This window comes from Lepidochelys kempii, chromosome 7 (genome assembly GCF_965140265.1).
Source record: "Lepidochelys kempii isolate rLepKem1 chromosome 7, rLepKem1.hap2, whole genome shotgun sequence".
Classification (NCBI taxonomy): Eukaryota; Metazoa; Chordata; order Testudines; family Cheloniidae; genus Lepidochelys; species Lepidochelys kempii.
In genome coordinates this window covers 19,293,807-19,312,579 of record NC_133262.1, presented here as the reverse complement: position 1 = coordinate 19,312,579, position 18,773 = coordinate 19,293,807, and the positions used below count along the sequence as shown (strand labels likewise).

Here is an 18,773-nt window from a genome sequence, read left to right as displayed (position 1 = left end):
GCTACTGCTGGTACCTGTTAACACAAAAATTGAGAGCTGAAATTGTGCAGGAAGTAGCTTAGGGGGGTGGATTGAGGGCAGGGAAGGGTTTTGTTTACCATTGACACTAGCATTTTATTTGTATTCAGCTTTCAGGGGAAATACCTGCTGGACTACAGTTGGATACATCAGTGTCTGTTCTTAGAGAATGCAACGCCTGGATCTTCTATAAGACTGAAGATTCACACCATATTGCCTTAAGTACAGTTTTAGAATCTGTTGCCATTACTGCCTCTGGTGCACAGTTCCTGCTTGTTCATAGATCCTCTTCTAATATTAGCAACAGTACTTGTTCTTAGGGGGGCCTCCTGAGATGGAGTTCCAAATCTGCCTTTATGTTTGTTGCAGATAGTTTGCAGTAAATATATTGATTTCAGCTTTCCGTTAATATAGTATTTACTGTAGACTTTTAAACAAGTTTCTCCACTGCCTTTCTGTGCTGGAGACTGCCACCTCTTGAATGAAACTTCCTCATTAAATATAGCTTGTCCCTTTCAGGTCTCCAAAGGCATATGTATGTGTATGGCAGCCCAGCAGGAGGTGGCAGGCTTTTCCTTTGTTCTGTAATGGCATATATTAGCTCTCCATTGTCTCTGACTAGCTGAGCGGGTCTTCTCTTTGCGACTTCGTTATCTCATGACTCTAGCATGATGTTAGGGCTTGGCTACACTTACATTTTATAGGTTTCAGAGTAGCAGCCATGTTAGTCTGTATTTGCAAAAAGAAAAGGAGTACTTGTGGCACCTTTAAAATTTTAAATTTGTTAGTCTCTAAGGTGCCACAAGTACTCCTTTTCTTTTTGCATTTTATAGCGCTCTAACTTGCTGGCTCGGGTGTAAAGAATCACCCCTCTGAGTGCAGCAAGTCAGAGCGCTTTAAAGCACTAGTGTAAACAGGCTCCGAGCGCTGGGAGCTAATCCCCTCGTGGAGGTGGATTACCAGGAGCACTGGGAAAGCTCTCTCCCAGGGCTGGCGCGCGACCACACTCGCACTTCAAAGCGCAGCCACGGGAGCGTTCCCTCGACATCGCTTTGAAGTTTCCAGTGTAGCCATGCCCTTAGTGTGGCTCCCATACAGCATTTAGAGCTTGAACAACAAACTGCAGATTTTGATAGTAAAGCAACCTCTGCAGTATCCAAACTATTGTGTAGCTTCCTGGCAAATAAGAAATTTGTTGCTGTGCACTCTGTGTGTATTATAAAGGCTTAAAGGAAGGGTTAATGTATTGAGAAACTCTAGATACAACTTCCAAATAATGCAGTGACAGGACACGTGAATCTTCTTGCAGTTTCAAGACATATTTATCTTTTAGTACAAGTGGTTGATTACATGAATCCAGAAATAAGTTTACAGAAAGGCTTTTGGTTACAGTGGAGCTCAGTTAAATGACAGTTATACCTGCAAAAGAAACCACTTCTAAAAATACGTTCTCAGTGTATCAAACAAAAACATGTATGGAAATGTAGTTGCACCCTTCAAAATGACTACTTTATGTCAGAGATGAATTGCAATAGAAAAGATCTGTTAAATGATAACATAACAAGACAAATTAGATTTCAACAGAGAAGACTCCTCTTAAAAGGGGGGAAAACGCTTGTTTTAAGTGTGGTTGTACTGTGTAGAATGATCCTGTAAAAATGACCTTGTGAAGTTGGATATTTATTCTCACTGATTCTATATCCAATTTGCTCACTCATTTTACAAGTCAAATGTAACTTGCAGCCTGCAATCTGAAAACCAAGCTCTGTTCTTTACTGTGCCTTACACATTCACCACTAATATTCTGCATTAGTTTATTCGATAACAGGTTGATGTGTGAGACAAAATAGACTGTACTGGTGTTATACCAATAAAATAAAAACCAGCAGGATCTTATTAAAGGGAAAAAGGCAAAATACCACATTTATTGTGAATACAGAAAGAATCATAGTAAGCAGTTAGTTATAGCTATAACATTCCATTCAATCTCATATTTATTCACACATTCATTCATACAAACACACACACACAGGTTCTGCAAGGTTGTTAGCATAGTTACCAGCCTTAGAATTGCTCATGCCAAGCCACTGGCCAGGTGGCCTGGACATGAGGAGGGAGCAGGGCCTTGTCAGATGCTCATCTGATGCTCCTGGAAGTTGGTTTGCAGAATCAGACCCCAAAGTTCTCACTTTCTAGAGTCCATTTTTATAGGAATTTCTTCCTATACCAGGCTATGGGAATTGCTTCATCATGCTGTTGCTGAATCAATCAGCAGATAGCACATTCCTGACGGCTCCATGCTGCTAGATGTTATCTTGTTCTTTGGTTCTCCCATTCTTGAGGCTGTTGGGTGGATTCCAGTCTGCCCTCCGGGGGGTCCTCTGGTTATTTCCACTTGATGCCTTCTTCAGCCGATGGACACTGGATTCTTAGGCTGGCACCTCCCTGATCATTCAGTTATTATCCACACCAAGCATCCATCCGCATCCATCCACATACATCCTCTAGCTCTATTTTAATCACAATTGTTAATACAACAAAAGGGTGGGGAGTCTCTGGGTGCTGTTTCTGTTGTTACAGAGTATTGCTTTGAGTCTCTCTCTCTGTGAACTGCTTTGAGAACAGACTCTGTCTTAGAATGTACTAACGCAATTAGCAGCTTGCAAGTTTCACACATAGAGGGAGAGAAACAGTACCAAAAACCAAGAGATCTCTTAATTAGTAATACCCTGGAATTTAAACTCTGGGGAATCAAACTCATTTGTGATTTTAATACAGAACTTCTTTAATATGATCCAACACTGGCTCTAACAATAGTAAAAGCTTTGTTTTGTCAGTAAATTAAGCAAATATGACTCTCATACACAGGGGAAACTGGAATGAGAGAAAAGAGTGCCATTTTATGTAGTCATTCTGATGATTATACCCTGTATTTCAAATAAATAGACTTGTTTTCAAGATATCTATCCCTATAATTAAAATTCATCCACCTCCTCTCCTGTTTTTATTAGTGTAACCGCCTGCTCCCTGGACTTCCTGACATCCACATGGTTTCCCTTCAGTCAATTTTATATATATAGCCTTTAGGAACTCCTGTTTCATAGCACATCTATCGGTAGTTTGCCTTAAGACCTGGTTGTGTATGTACCTTTGCACTGTGTGGAAAACCTTGTTAAAAGAATGTCTCCATGAATAATTGACTTTATCAATTTCTGGACCTTCAACCTGTTCTTGCATTGATCCATATATATATATGGCAATGTCTATTACTTTCTCTTCCTCTTTCCTCTCAAAGATCAAGCTCTTTCAGGGCCCTGCACATAATTCTGTCCTCATTTATCTACCTCTATATTCTTGTAATATGTTGCCTATGATGTCAGTCTTAATGTCCCACTTGTCCACCTATCACAAGTGATTTTCTTCCACACGCCTCTTTACATCTGGGAAGTCATTCCTGAATTGATCCACTAAATCATTACTCTATGCATTCAAGACCTTCCTGAAGACCCACTTCTACCGTGACACCTACAAGAAGTCAAACTGGCTGATTGTGTCTTGATGGCGGGGTATTTGGAGGTAGTTTTAATCATTTTTAAAAATGTAAAATGTGTGAATAATCACTTGTTGAACACTTGTATGTTGTGCCCTTTCCTCTCTCCTCAGAGTGAGGACCATGTCTCATCCTATGTCTGTATTGCACCTACATAATAAATATTCACCTTTATCTCATCCCTTTCCACACACCCCACCTGCTTCTGGTTCTTGGGCAGTGGTTGAACCATATGTATTCCTCAGGGAGAATGTGTTTCTTGTCAATCAGCTTTTACCTTTTAGCAGTTAGTAGTGACTGATTCCTAAAAGAGTCCCTTCCAGTCTTAGACCAGAAGAATGGTGACCAAGATACAGGACTTCAGCCAACTGGGTATAAAAGTGAGAAGAATATAGGATCTTGCAAGCGGTACCAGATTTGTAGACCTCAACAATCCAGGGAATAACCAGGGTTACTGGGGGGTGGGCTGGTTGGTTTGTGTGTGTGCGGGGGGGGGGGGGGGGTGTTTGTGTGTTAGTGCACTAAGTAAAGGTGCAAGAATGTGAAATGTGTTGTGTTGGTTGTGTTGTAACTGACACCACAGTTAATTCTTTCTGATAAGACAGGTCACGGCAGTAGCAACATTAAACATATTTTTTTTCTTTCATTTCACTTACTAATGCTCAAATATTGGTCCTTTTCTGGAACTCTTGTGCGTTGCAGATATATGGAAAATAAAGCTGGTTGCTCTGTCACTTTAACCAGCAAGTTAGATCACGTCTACATTACAAAATTGAACCACTTATTGACTGGGTCAGGACAGCTATATTGTAACTGAAAACTGTTGGGTGAAAATTTTCAAGGTTACCTAAGTCCTATTTTCAAAGTGATTTAGGAGCCTACATCTCACAGTTCATTTAAGTCCTATTAAAAACTTTGCCTATAATGTAGATGGGCAAGTAGTCCTTATGCCCCTGGTTAGTTATATACCTTCGGTCATTCCCCCTTCTGTAAGCTGGTGGTATAAATGTTTACCATGCAGAGATATTGAGGCGTGATTATTGTCTATATAAAGTTTTGACGATGTAACACACCATATACAGTAGAACTGCTTTAGTGGTCATTTTAGTTTCTATGGATAAATTACAAAGCTATTTCCTCTTGGTGCTAAGTTGTTTGTCCCTCATACTTTGTAGTTGGGGCAAGCAAAAGAATCAAATTGGAAGCAATTTTTCTGATTTTTCTTTTTCAAAGATAGGAAAGAACTTCATACCTCCTTGAGGGGCAGTTGGCTGCAGGCAAAAAATGTTACTGATTCTGGGAGGTCCTGTTAATGTCAATTAGACCTGACTGACTAGCTTGAGTATTAAAAATACTAGCAAGACTCTCAAGTCTATGCTTCTGTTCACGTGTCTGATTTAGCAAGCTCTGTCTTTTAGATCTGAATATATTGAGAATTTGAATGTAAAGATCATAATAGGAGTTTCTCAAAACAATTCTTAGATGCTGACTTACCGAAGGCTCCTATGTGTATGTGGAATAGAATGTTATAGTGTAGAGCTGTAAAGAATGTGTGGGGGACTGAACACTCAGCCTTTAGGAACTCCTGTTTCATAGCACATCTGTCGTCAGTTTGCCTTAAGATATAGTTGTGTATGTTCCTTTGCATTGTGTGGAAAACCTTGTTAAAAGAATGTCTCCATGAATAATTCACTTTATCAATTTCTGGACCTTCAACCTGTTCTTGCATTGATCCAGACTTGCATGTTAACAGAAATTTCCTCTATTTACATCTATACTATAGGGCCCCTCCTTGACGTTTATGGAGAATCTAAGAATGATTAAGTCTGTGTGTTACATAAACAATGAACCAGAAGGCTGGTGATTGAGAATGTGTGTAGTTCTGCACTGGACAAACAAAGGCTTGTGGTAGGGGGTCCTCTTACCGTTAGAGAAATTTTGTGCAGATTTAATAAGCAGCCTCCAAAAAGCAGATGTAGCATTAAAAAAGTGAAATAAAACGTGGGACTAGAATAGCTCCTTACACTAACAAAGCTGTTCTTCTGTTGTTCACGTGAATATTGTTTACATTAAAATCTAGAAAAGTCACACCTAGTGTGTTGTGCTTTCAGACCAGGGCTGTGTTCAGTTCTGATATTTCATTGTTGCACACATTAATGCACCTTAATTGTACTATTCCATCTGAAGCCAGCCACCTCCATGACATTTTCTGATTATCCTTTTTTGATATCACAGAGCAGCAACACAATGCCTAGCCTGTAGATTGTTGCAACCCTATCTGTCATGGATACCAACTGGGTATCTTCCATGCTCTATCAAAAGGCTAACTGTTGAATAAACGCTGAAGTAGCTAAAGAATTTCTCAGACCACTTCAGGTGAGCCGTAATGTCCCCTCACAGACTATTTGCATTTCTGACATATAAAATCTGAGTAGATGGAGCACCAAAGCACAATCTGAAATTTTTTTTCATTCTGATTAATAATAATGCCAAGAAGGCTTCTCACAAAGTGAAATCTTGCAGAAAAACTGCTGCTGCTTCAAGTGATGGTCCCTATTGTAGTCCACTGAGAGGGTTATGCCTGCACACCAAGCGTCCGGAGTCGGAGAATTTGAAAGTAATGTCCACTGGTCCCTGCATGCACCTGGCTCGCCCTACTTTCAAATTCTCCAACTTCGGACACAGTGGAATACAGATAGGGACCACACATTGAAGAACCTCCAATTATAGGTAAATAACCTCCTCTTCCTTCTCTGTGGAATGCAATTGGGACTGAAGAGAAGAGTTTTATTACACAAGTAACCTGACTTCAGTTAGGGTGGAAAATGTAGTAGCCTCAGTGCATATGTCAAAGGCTTCCTGGTGGCTTATAAAGTTTGTTTTACTTTTACTTTTGCATTTGAATGTGGTTATTTGTGCCAGCCTTGCAGAGCTGAGATTAACTGTTTCCATAGATCAGAGGTTTTCAGATTTTTTCGTATTAAGGACAACACAAATAATGTGAACCACACGCTCTTCCTTTCACAATATTATGGAGTATCTTTACTACCATTCACAGTTGCATAACATCCCTGTGGCATATACAGCGATTGCCTGTATGGAAAAGTAATATTAGGAAAGCATTTAATATATTTGAGCGGCTTTTTAATTCAATTTAGCAGTGGCAAATGAGGAAGCACTATGTGATCAGCCAGCTCTCTTCAAACCACCTGTGGTCTGTAGACCACAATTTGAAAACTTCTGCCATGGAGGTTGACCGTTTTTCTTTCTTTCTCACATGTTGTTAATCTTAAAAATGTGATGTCTTTAGGGCTGGTACAATCTTAATCCAAACATTGCTCAACTAAGGGAAGAACCACTTGCTGTAAGGTTTGTGGTAGGTGACTGTCTTCCTTCTGACAGATTTCAGAGTAACAGCCGTGTTAGTCTGTATTTGCAAAAAGAAAAGGAGTACTTGTGGCACCTTAGAGACTGACCAATTTATTTGAGCATGAGCTTTCGTGAGCTACAGCTCACTTCATCGGATGCATACTGTGGAAACTGTCTTCCTTCTGTTGATCACAAATTATATTTAAATGTGTGTGTTGAAGCTGATTTATAGTAATCCCTGATATTTGCATATCTCCTTTCATTCAGAAGGATTACTATGTGCTTTTTCATGTAGTATGTAGTGGGATGATCAAATAGAGATGCACAGTCATATATGGGATAGATGCTATCATTTCTGTCCTATGCTAGGAATGCTGCAAAAACTAATTGGATTTAGTACAGGGCATTGGGGTTAACTCTTCTGTTTTTGCAACAAGTGTTACGGGATTTTCAGCAACCACAAGTTGTCAGGATTTTAGTCTCACATCTAAGGTGAGACTGCACCTCACAAGCACAGCACAGCACTCCCTAGAGCCATACTGGGGTATTGGTTCATTACTGATTCAAAGGGAACAGTGACATCTTCAGAGACCAACACCACTTCATGCGGCACTTGCGGTTTGTTGAATGGATATCTAATACTACCTGTTTTTCGTTAACTGTATGATGTAATTAGTAAGATGTGAAAATTTTGCTTTTTAAGGAACATTGCTTGTCAAAGTAAGAAATGCTAATCTTAAAATGGAACAATGGAAGAGAGCAACTAAAGCTAGATCAGAGAACCATGCCTGGTATATGTTTCATTTTAAACAAACATGAGACCCTTTTATAAAGTGTTGGATCCATGTCATTTCTCAAGCTCGGGGGGGATTTCTCAAGCTCAGAAATGCCTGGAGTGTTGAGATACAGCTGTACCTGTTCTTCCTCTTTAACCTACCTCAGTACAAATAGCCATGTTCTCTGTGTTCTTAGAGGTTAAGATAATATATGGAACATCCAGGAGGTCAGTGTGGCCTCATGGTTAGAGTACTTCTCTGGGATTCAAGAGACTCTTCTATTCCCAGCTCTACCAGTGGACTGCTGGGTGTCCTTGTGCAAGTCACTTTGCCCCTCTGTGCCTCAGTTTCCCCTTCTATAAAATGGGATAACTCTGACCTCATAAAATATCTTGAAAGCTCCAGATAAGAGGTAGGCATTAACATCCTTGGGTCTGAATCCATTTGGAACCTTACAGTTGACCCATGTTCCAACCAGCAGTTAGTACACAGAGAAAAGCAGTAGGTAAACAGAATTTCCTTTTGCCTTGTTTCTACCTTCTGTAGCAGCTGCTTGGGACTGTGAGGAGGTTTAGTCCCATATAGTGACTCATCCATAATACTGCAGACACATGCCACACAGTAACCAGATCAGAATGCAAAAGGAAGTGTCTTAGTCAGGTGATGGCAATGGTAATGACCCTGGCCACAATTGACTACTGATCCTCTACAGCCCTAATAAAAAAAACAGTACATACACATTGATCTTGTGTCTTGCACTGGCCATCTGAAAACACTCTGCCAAAAAATCAGAAAGCTGCTACTGTTTACAATGTCTGTCTAATGCAATCATTTCAGCTTTGCTGGAATTCAGTCATAGCCACTTTTTTCTTGTCCAGGGTACTTTAAATCTTTAAGATGATGAAACCACTCAGTCTATTGGACATCAGTGGTCTTTTGACTAATGTCAGATAACTGATTATTTTAGTACCATATCTTGGCATTTTTGTCCATCTATCCCCACACACCCTGTATGTCTGTCTATGCGAGATTCCCAGGAATGGGACTGCAGCATATCTTTTCCCCTTGTCACTGTAAAAAGCTAATTAAAACCAACTTAAAAACTGAGTTTATATACACAAACCTTACTGTTTCCTGGGGACACCTGCATTTCTAATTGCATGTAGAAAAATGGGCTGTGATTTATACAGGAGGGAAAGATAAATCTGTCTCTTGTAATGAATAAAATATTTTCAAAGAAACAAGTTTTATCAGATTTTATGGTAAAATACTTTGTTCTCTATAAAAGCAAGTAATCTCTTAAGAATAGAATAGTGATTGGTTTTGTTGTCTCCTACTCTCTCATGCTTTGTCTTCATGATTTAAAAAAGGTTTGTTTTTGTTGTTTGGGCTTCGTTGTCATTTTTAAACCCCAGGGTAACAGGTATTAGCTATCCCACTATGTTTAAAAGATACACTACCTTTTTGGCAGTGAAGACTTAGCCGAAAAGTGCTACTCTGAAACCTGTCATTTAAAAGAATGTGTCAACTCAGAGAGGCAGAATGTAATTACTCACACTGAGCATTTGGTTGACAGTTTTAACTACTGCAGAACTTTACCATGGGAGATCTAAAAACAAGTGGTCAGGACCACACTTTTACATCTCCTCTGAAAGACCACAACTCCAGGTGTCCCTACCATGACTCTGAGGCCCTGGTTAAGTAGTGCTAGCTATTGATCTGACCCTAACCACTTTTGCTTTTGGGAATTGATGAGATTACAGCTTGAAGAGGGTGTGGCTACAGACATGAATCTTTAAAGAGCAGTAGGCCGGCGATTCAGTCAAACATGGAAAAGGCTGGTCTTCATAGAATCATAGAATATCAGGGTTGGAAGGGACCTCAGGAGGTCATCTAGTCCAACCCCCTGCTCAAAGCAGGACCAATCCCCAATCATGTACTGCACTGCAGCGGCTCAGCTGCACCACTTTAGTGAGGATGCTCCTGCGCTGATGGGAGCTTCAGCCATCGGCGTAGTTAATCCACCTCCCCTAAAGGCTGTAGCTGTGTCAACAGGAGACATAGTGCTGTCTACACGGGGTTGGAGGTGGGGGTTAGGTCAGTATAACTACATCACTATGGGCTGAGGATTTTTCACAGCCCTGAGCAATGTAGTTATACTGATATAGGTCTGTAGTGTAGACCGGCCAGAGATTTCTTCTCTCCTCTTAATTTTTGTTCCCCTAAAGATGATTACAGATCTCACTTTATTAATGGTTTGACTGCCTCTTAACCATCAGTGGGATCCCAAGAGTCTATACTCTCTCATGTGCTTTGAGGAAAGAAGAGTCTGTCTATTCCTTGTGAATTAGTTAGCTCTTGGCTACTAGGAATTTCAATACCAATCCTCCGATTCTCTCTCCACCTACTGTATATCCATTGTATTAAATGTACTTTAATGAATCTGTTCATTTAGAGAGGGGAAATTTCAACAGGAAATCAGACTCATGACTTCTGTTTTGATCCTATGGTGGTGTGGGGGGGGTTTTGGGGCGGGGAGGGGATACAGTGCAAACACTTCTTGAGTGTTTAGTTGTTGTGAATGTTTATCACGTATGGAGAGATCTTGATCATCAGGAGTCATGACTTGTCCAATCTGCTCAGAAACCAGTTATGCACCTTCCCAGAGCTACTCCCAGCAGAGTCATCCTTCCCTTGCAACAGCCAGATCCTCTCACCTTCCCATAGTTTTTTTATTCTAAGACGACACTTCTTGGTCACGTTTTCAAAGCTTCAGGCAGAGAGGAGGGAATAGAAGCTGCAATAAACGGCTCCTAAAACCATGTGTGCCCGGAGCGCTGCTGTTACTGGCTTAAAGCCAGCTGCCCTACTTGGAAACAAAGTAAGTCTGGATTTTCAATGAGTCGGCAGGTACCTTTGTGTGTGTGTGAAATGTTCCCACCAAGGTTTATTAAGACGACCCACCACACTGTAAATAAGACTCTGTGTATATATAATCTATAGAAAGACTGCGGGGGAGGAGGGAAAAAAGATTCTTCATAGGCTCTGCGCTGTGGAGTAGATATGTAGAAAAACTCTTGTAGGGGACTAATCCTGGCAATTTAAACAGTGAGGAATTAACAATGAATTAAACCCTTTAGCTAAGGCATCCAGAAGACAATCTCCACCTGCCAGGAGGTAGGAAAAAAAACTGGGGTCATCATGTGGCCCAGTCTCCTTTAATAGTGGGGACAAAACAGCTTTCAGGACATTTCTTGTTTTCATATGCTGCTAAAAGATCATACGAGCCTGTCTGGACTGACTTATTAGGTAGGACATTGGGGAAACACATTTCTGCGATATGAGCAATTGAATGTTAACTCACTTTCAGGTGTTCACATTGAACATATATTCCTTCCACAGCATCCCTATAGCATCTAACTAAGGTAGATTTTTCAGTAATCCTACATCATTAGTTTTAGACACCAGAACTCCCCAGTGTTCTGAAGGATATAGGTTTTGCCAAGTGTTTGGGGTTTCTTGACCAAACTAGCTGTAGTACAATAAAAAATCAATTTCATTCCAGAATAGTGTCCACACAGGCAGCTATTCTGGAATATTTTATTCTGCTGTGGCTGTTAGTCAGTTTCCCCATGTAAACAAGGCCTTAAAACCCTAAGGAATCTTGATCAGGCTGGTGAAAAGAAAGCGACCCAACGTTTCACTGGGAAGTTCCACCACTGACCTTCTCTCCATGAAAGAAAACCAACTTGGAGTGTTAGAGAAAGAGGTTGGGGCATTAGAATGATTTAGAGCATCTCCCAGTGGAACCAGCTTACAGTGCACCAAAATCTAGTGAAATTATTTTTATAGTAAAATAGTGTTTAACATCCCATATTGTTTCATAGCATTGAAATGTGCAAATTGCTGTTATGGTTATAGTAAAAGCTCAGCTTGGGGAGAAGCTGATTTGTGAAAAATAACATAATTGTGTTGCTCTCTACAGGTTTGTCTCTTATGTCCTGGATAGATTCCACAACCGCTCACTTTTAGCACCTTATGCTCTTGAGAGACCGTATTAATTTATCGAAGAAATTGATCTCTTTCAGAACCATTATTTTCTGAGAATTTTGCATTAGTTTTCAGTTTTTTATTTTCACATGCACTTGGTATTAGTTTCCCTAATCCAGCAATAAGGGGTAAATCTTTGTGAACAGTTTAATAAAGACTCCTCTCACTGGAGCTGCAAAGCTACTGTATAAGGCAATTGAGAGGAGTGATAAGATCATATCAACACACTGAGTAAGCAGGGCTGTGTTGGTGCTTCTGTAAGAATGTCAAGTGAGAGAAATTGTAAACTGAACCACAACTGCATGTAAAGTATCTGTTGACTCTATCAGGGATCCCGTACAAGGTTCTTGTTCGATATACGGCTTGATGAGGTAATCAGATATCAGAGCTACAGTCCTAAGAAAAGATTGATGAAAATCACGAATTCCAAGTAGAGAAACTTAATTACATACTCTTCCAAAATACATGTAAGCCTGTATCTCAGAGATTTAATATTCTCTGTGTAGTATTGCTAACCTGTGTGCTTTTAGCAGAACAGATTAATACTAACTATTGGTACTGCCTAGAAACCTTTCTTTTTTTTTAAACCAGTATCCCCTCTTGATTACCAAGCAATTTCTATGACTAAGGCTGCTTCAGTCAGTAGCTGATATTTCCACAGTCACCCCAGACGGAAGAATAATATTCCTAGGTTTCCAGCACCCAGAATCCTTTAGAACATAAAATGAAACGTCAAACAATATAACTTCCAAATGTCAGACAAGATTTTGTGTAATAATAAACAGTGAACTTCAGTGCTAGGTTACTAGCAAGTGGCCCTGTTGACCCTGCCCAGCACTAATTTGTGTTATGACAGTGCAGTAGATTGCTGCCTATCTAATGGAGGGTATTTATTACAACTTACTGTATGTATACTGTATTGTGTCAAGGGTATATTAAACTTCATGGAGGGAGGAAATCTATCTCTGAAGCTTCATTCTAATAGATTTTTTTTTTGTGCTTGACAAAGTGCATGTTCTTACAATGAATGCAGGAATGTTTCCTGTGGGGTTTACAGATTGAGATATAAATTGGATTAAAATAATTATCTAAATAGACGAGTGAGGGGCGCTGCCAAGTGTTTAAGACAGTCAGCAGGCTAGTCAGGGAGAAGAGAATGAGCACCATTATGATGTTTGTGATCCATGCTTCGCAAATCTCACAACCTATTTATGTAGAGCTTTAAAGGTCACATGAAGCCCAAAATGCAAGTTTGTTTTTACACCGCTTTAGTCCAGTAGAAATGTTTCACTGATTCTATTTATTCCAGTGGAAGCAGTTTATAAAACATTGTACCAAACACAGCCGTATTGTACTAGTGCATAAGAACCTGATAGTGAAAAAGTCTAGAAACAAAATGTGAAATGGGCTTTTCGTTGTTTGCTTTTCCTGCAGCTTGTATAACAAAGTTTCAAGAATGAGAAAGGAATTAGATTGTTTTAAATGGATGAGTTACCACTGTGTGCCTCCTTTTATACAAATGCTGGACATGAAGGGAGGAGTAAAAGGATGGTTTTTTTCCCTGCCCTGAACCCCAATTCCTGAGTCACATAACCTCGGCCTCAGTGTCCCCATCTCAAAGACGGGGGAAAAAACAAATTGCCTAGTCCAAGGGAAGTGCTCTTTACTTATGTAGCACTTTTAATCTCCAGTATGTGTTACAAATAGACATTATTAGTTGTTAATGACTGATAGGCCAGTTCAGGAATGCTGTGTTAACAATGGCAACTCAGAGCAATTCACTCTTGCAAAAAATTCGTCTGTCCTTTGTTTGAGCTTTCATATTATTCGTGGTTATTTGTTTCTTTACATCCCACCATTTCCTTGTGTTCAAATGACAGACTTCAATAGAAATATGTGGCTTGTAAATTGATACATTCTAGGCACAGAGCATTGGACGGATTACAGTGAGAGCAATGAGAAAGAAAAAGCCTTCTGGCATAAAGAAAGCAGTCAAGTCTAGGGGACAGAGCAGGAGTTACATTTTACCTAGTAACCAGGTTCCTGAAATACACAGCCCCAGGGACTTCTAAGGAAAAACGTTGACTTCCAAGGAAAGAGAGTTGTTAAAAGCTGCATTGTTTGAGTGTCCACTGTTTCTTCACTGTGACCGAGGAAATGTATTGAATGCTATGCAGGAAAAGAACTGCATCTGGAAAGCTGAGGCTTCTAATTGCACTGCTCATTGATAAATATTTCCTAGAGCAGTGCTGTATTAATACTGCTCTTACCAGAGTTTGGTAATTTGTTCTGTATGGCCATGACTCTGTCATGCCCTTTGTCTTATGTGGCTCTTGTTTTACAGCATAAACTGTGGGGAAGGAGCATGAATGGTAGAAAGAGAGCAAACTTTTGCTTTGTCTACATCTCTAGCACTTTTTGCTCCATGCAACCTAACTCATAGCTGCTACTTTGTATCTGAAAATGGGATTGCTCTTCTATAATTACACAACTGAGTCCAGTGGGCAACATGGAAATTCATGCTTTTGGATATTGCCATCTATGTGCAGGTTTGCATTAATGCTTTACTTTGAATGTTATAAAAATGAGCTGTCCCTTTAATATTTTTTTCCATGGCTGGGATGATGTCATGTTTTTATTTCACCCCCAAGCCTTGTGCAGGGATAATGCCTTTCCTCTTGAAGGGGAGGAGTTACTAAGTAATTACATGATTCATGGTTTCAGGTAGTGATTAGTGAGCTACCTTCAGACAACTGATTAGTTTTGCTGTACTCAGATCAGAACAAGAGCTTGGCTTTTAGTAGAGCTGTTGTAGGCATGTTAACTCTTCTTTGTGGAAACCATGCACTGGGAAAGGTTATTGCGTCTCAGAAAAGCCAAGGTAGGCTAGATGAGAGACAGCACATTCTTGTACTTGCAGGGTGGAGGGCAGGGAGTGCAAAATCTAAAGGGTTTTTCAACTCTAAGGGTTCAGTATTTTCCACTTTATTAGGAAGCTATGTAACAAACACTCTTCTTACTTCTCCCTTTGCACTTTGTTGCCAATGTAGATCAGTATATGTCTGTTTTATGAATTAATTTATATTGCTTCCTCCTGAGGATAATTTCAGTGTCTGCTTCTATCTATTGTCATCTCTGCAAATCCATGGGGTGTGAACATTTATGGTTTAAATCAATATACTTGTTCAAAGATGTTAAAGGAAACCTGCCTGTAGGGGTCAAAAGTCATGTAGTCTCTGCTTGAAAAATCATGTTTATGTGTACAGATATACTGTATACACTTGGTAGGCAATTTTAAGGATACCAGGTAGAATTTTCAAAAGTTACTAAGAGATTTAAGATGCTAGTCTCATTTTCAAAAGTGATTTAGGCACTTCGGAGCAAAACCACATCCTAAATGCATGTCACTTTTGAAAATGGGTCTAGACTCGTAAATCTCTGACACTTCCAAAAATGTTAGCCTACACTGAAACCAGCTTCCACCTCCTTGAGGAGTTGTAACAGTGCATCAATTAGTGGTTGCAAAAAGAAAAGGAGTACTTGTGGCACCTTAGAGACTAACCAATTTATTTGAGCATGAGCTTTCGTGAGCTACAGCTCGCTCACTCAAAAGCTCATGCTCAAATAAATTGGTTAGTCTCTAAGGTGCCACAAGTACTCCTTTTCTTTTTGCGAATACAGACTAACACGGCTGTTACTCTGAAACCTGTAATTAGTGGTTGGTTTCTTTTGATTGACAACTCTTTGTAGTTAAATTCCTTTTCTTCCAAAGTGAAAAGTCTTGGACAGACTAGTGGTTGGTGCTCTACACTTAAGAGATATGCTGTGATGTCTCCTTACAAAGTGCATACAAACAGTAAGAATGTTGAAAGGCACCAGATAATGGAAACCAAGACTGAGGCAGAAAAAACACTGAACATGGGTTGTTAATGTTGGAGATTCTGTAGTGAAAATAAATGTTATGCTTTTATTTTTCTTAAACATTAAGACATTTTTTCAAAGGGAAATAAGTTGGAATCTCTGTTTCTGGTTACTAAGCAAATTGCCGTTAATGTGTATATATAAGTGCTGTTGGTACTGAGAAAAAATACTTTAGAAATTACCCATTCACTTTTATTGCTATTGGTATGTTGGATAGTTACCAATAGTGCTTTCTGCAGATCTCCGTCTGCCCCTGCTCATTTTTCAACTCGCTTCATTTTGTGTGCTCAACATTGATCCAAACCAGCCTTAGTCTTGGCAGAATAAAAAATACAGTCTGAATTCAGAAAGAAAAGTGTGATGCTTCAACTCAAGGGCACTGGTCTGTACCTGTTCTGAATGGAAACAAGGCTTGGCACTTTTTCTGCCCCGTAACTGTTTAAAATAATTTATTTACTGCAGGCATTAAGAGTTTTAAAGATTCCAAGTAAACTATATTTTTGAAATGCTGGCATTTCAGGCCATGGTCTGTCCCCCCTGCAGGAAAAGAGGCTGTGGGCTCACTTTAGGACTCGATTTGACCCCTTTATTGTTACAATAATAGCACATTTCGCAGGGATGAGAACATGAAGTATATATGTGCATATTTTCAATAGCCTACCTTAGTTCTTATTTCTTGCTCTTTGAAGGACCTAAGGGTTACAGTGGATGAGAAGCTGGATATGAGTCAACAGTGTGCCCTTGTTGCCAAGAAGGCCAATGGCATTTTGGGCTGTATAAGTAGGGGCGTTGCCAGCAGATCGAGGGACGTGATCGTTCCCCTCTATTCGACATTGGTGAGGCCTCATCTGGAGTACTGTGTCCAGTTTTGGGCCCCACACTACAAGAAGGATGTGGAAAAATTGGAAAGAATCCAGCGGAGGGCAACAAAAATTATTAGGGGACTGGAACACATGACTTATGAGGAGAGGCTGAGGGAACTGGGGATGTTTAGTCTACGGAAGAGAAGAATGAAGGGGGATTTGATAGCTGCTTTCAACTACCTGAAAGGGGATTCCAAAGAGGATGGCTCTAGACTGTTTTCAGTGGTAGCAGATGACAGAACAAGGAGTAACGGTCTCAAGTTGCAGTGGGGGAGATTTAGGTTGGATATTAGGAAAAACTTTTTCACTATGAGGGTGGTGAAACACTGGAATGAGTTACCTAGGGAGGTGATGGAATCTCCTTCCCTAGAAGTTTTTAAGGTCAGGCTTGACAAAGCCTTTGCTGGGATGATTTAGTCGGGGATCGGTCCTGCTTTGAGCAGGGGGTTGGACTAGATGACCTCCTGAGGTCCCTTCCAACCCTGATATTCTATGATTCTATGAATTGCAATGTTGTCACTTGCATTTATTGCAGCAATAAAAGTTGTTGTCAGGAATTGCCTCAGTTCAGTATAATGTATTTGAAATAAGTGGCTTTTGGCCTTTCGTTTTGAGCATCATCCCTTTAGATGCCCATGAACTACATAGAGCTCACAAATGCTCTTCTCCCCCCATCGTAAGATGGGAATTTAAAGAGAAATGGAAAAATGAGATGTGGGTGACAAGGTGGAAATGACTGATTTTAAAAATCAACATTAGAGTAATTTTTCTGTGCAGTTTCAATTACTCTAAGCAAAGTTTTTGTTTTGAAGATCTTGGAATGTAGTTTATGATCATTGATGGTTACTGCCCAGCAAAGTGGATGGTTTTTGAATTAGGATAGCCAGTGTTTTTTAACCTTCACATTCTTTCCCCCTTTGTCTAGATTGAGCGGTCGGAAGTAAGCAGCCTAGCACAAACCCCTAGTGCCGTGGCCTCAAGCACTGATGGCAGCATCAACGCAGATTCTGTTGATGGGACCCCGGATCCACAGCGGACAAAAGTAGCCATCACTCACCTGCAGCAGAAGATACTGAAGTTGACAGAGCAGATCAAAATTGAGCAAACAGCCCGGGATGACAATGTGGCAGAATACCTGAAACTAGCCAACAATGCTGACAAGCAGCAGAGCGCCCGCATCAAGCAAGTGTTTGAGAAGAAGAACCAGAAATCGGCCCAAACCATTTTGCAGCTGCAGAAGAAGCTAGAGCACTACCATCGGAAGCTTCGTGAGGTTGAACAAAATGGAATCCCTCGGCAGCCAAAGGATGTCTTCAGGGATATGCACCAGGGCTTGAAGGATGTGGGAGCAAAGGTCACTGGCTTTAGTGAAGGAGTTGTAGACAGTGTTAAAGGTGGGCTTTCCAGCTTCTCCCAAGCCACGCATTCGGCAGCAGGGGCTGTGGTCTCCAAACCCCGGGAGATTGCCTCCCTGATAAGGAACAAATTTGGGAGTGCGGACAATATTGCTAATCTAAAGGACTCTTTGGAAGAAGGCCAAGAAGATGGGAAGACTCTTGGTGTTATTCATAACTTTCAGTCAAGCCCAAAATATGGCAGTGAGGAGGACTGTTCAAGTGCCACATCTGGGTCAGTGGGAGCTAATAGCACCACAGGGGGTCCAGTGGGAGCTTCTAGCTCCAAAACAAACACTCTGGATATGCAGAGCTCAGGGTTTGATGCAATACTACATGAGATTCAAGAGATCCGAGAGACACAGGCAAGACTGGAAGAATCCTTTGAGAACCTTAAGGCTCACTATCAGAGGGATTATTCGTTAATAATGCAGGCTCTGCAAGAGGAGCGGTACAGGTAGGCATTTTATTAATTAGCCCCCATATTAAATACTGAGGAGTTACAGAGCAGTAAAAATCTAAAGCACTCAGCGGACTATAAACAGCTTAGGGCAGGCAATGTATTGTGTCTTTCCCAGGACAGTGCTAACTGAGTATACTTGTGTAGTGGAAATTCCATCATTATGGTCCCAGTATAGAAATCAGGGTTAAAAATTGAGACAGTGGGAATGCTTTTGTGTGGTGCAGGTCTGCATTTATCTTTTTAAAATATTTTGGGCGGAAATATCTATCTCCAGGAAGCCACCCTGCAATACTTGTTAGCTTCACCAAGGGAAACGTTCTCTGTGATCTGTACCCATCCAAATGTTCCGATTATAATTCTTCCCAGCCA

The 18,773-nt window shown here is 40.4% G+C and overlaps 1 protein-coding gene across 13 annotated transcripts in view; it reads left to right on the top strand.

The window, feature by feature from the left end:
- TMCC1 (transmembrane and coiled-coil domain family 1) overlaps positions 1 to 18,773 on the top strand; it is a 201,578-nt gene that overhangs the window by 166,842 nt on the left and 15,963 nt on the right. For all 13 annotated transcript variants that reach the window (XM_073351268.1, XM_073351263.1, XM_073351258.1 and 10 more), the window contains one exon: positions 17,473 to 18,398. In XM_073351268.1, coding sequence (XP_073207369.1) covers positions 17,473 to 18,398 — 926 coding nt within the window. The remainder of the gene's footprint in view (positions 1 to 17,472; positions 18,399 to 18,773) is intronic.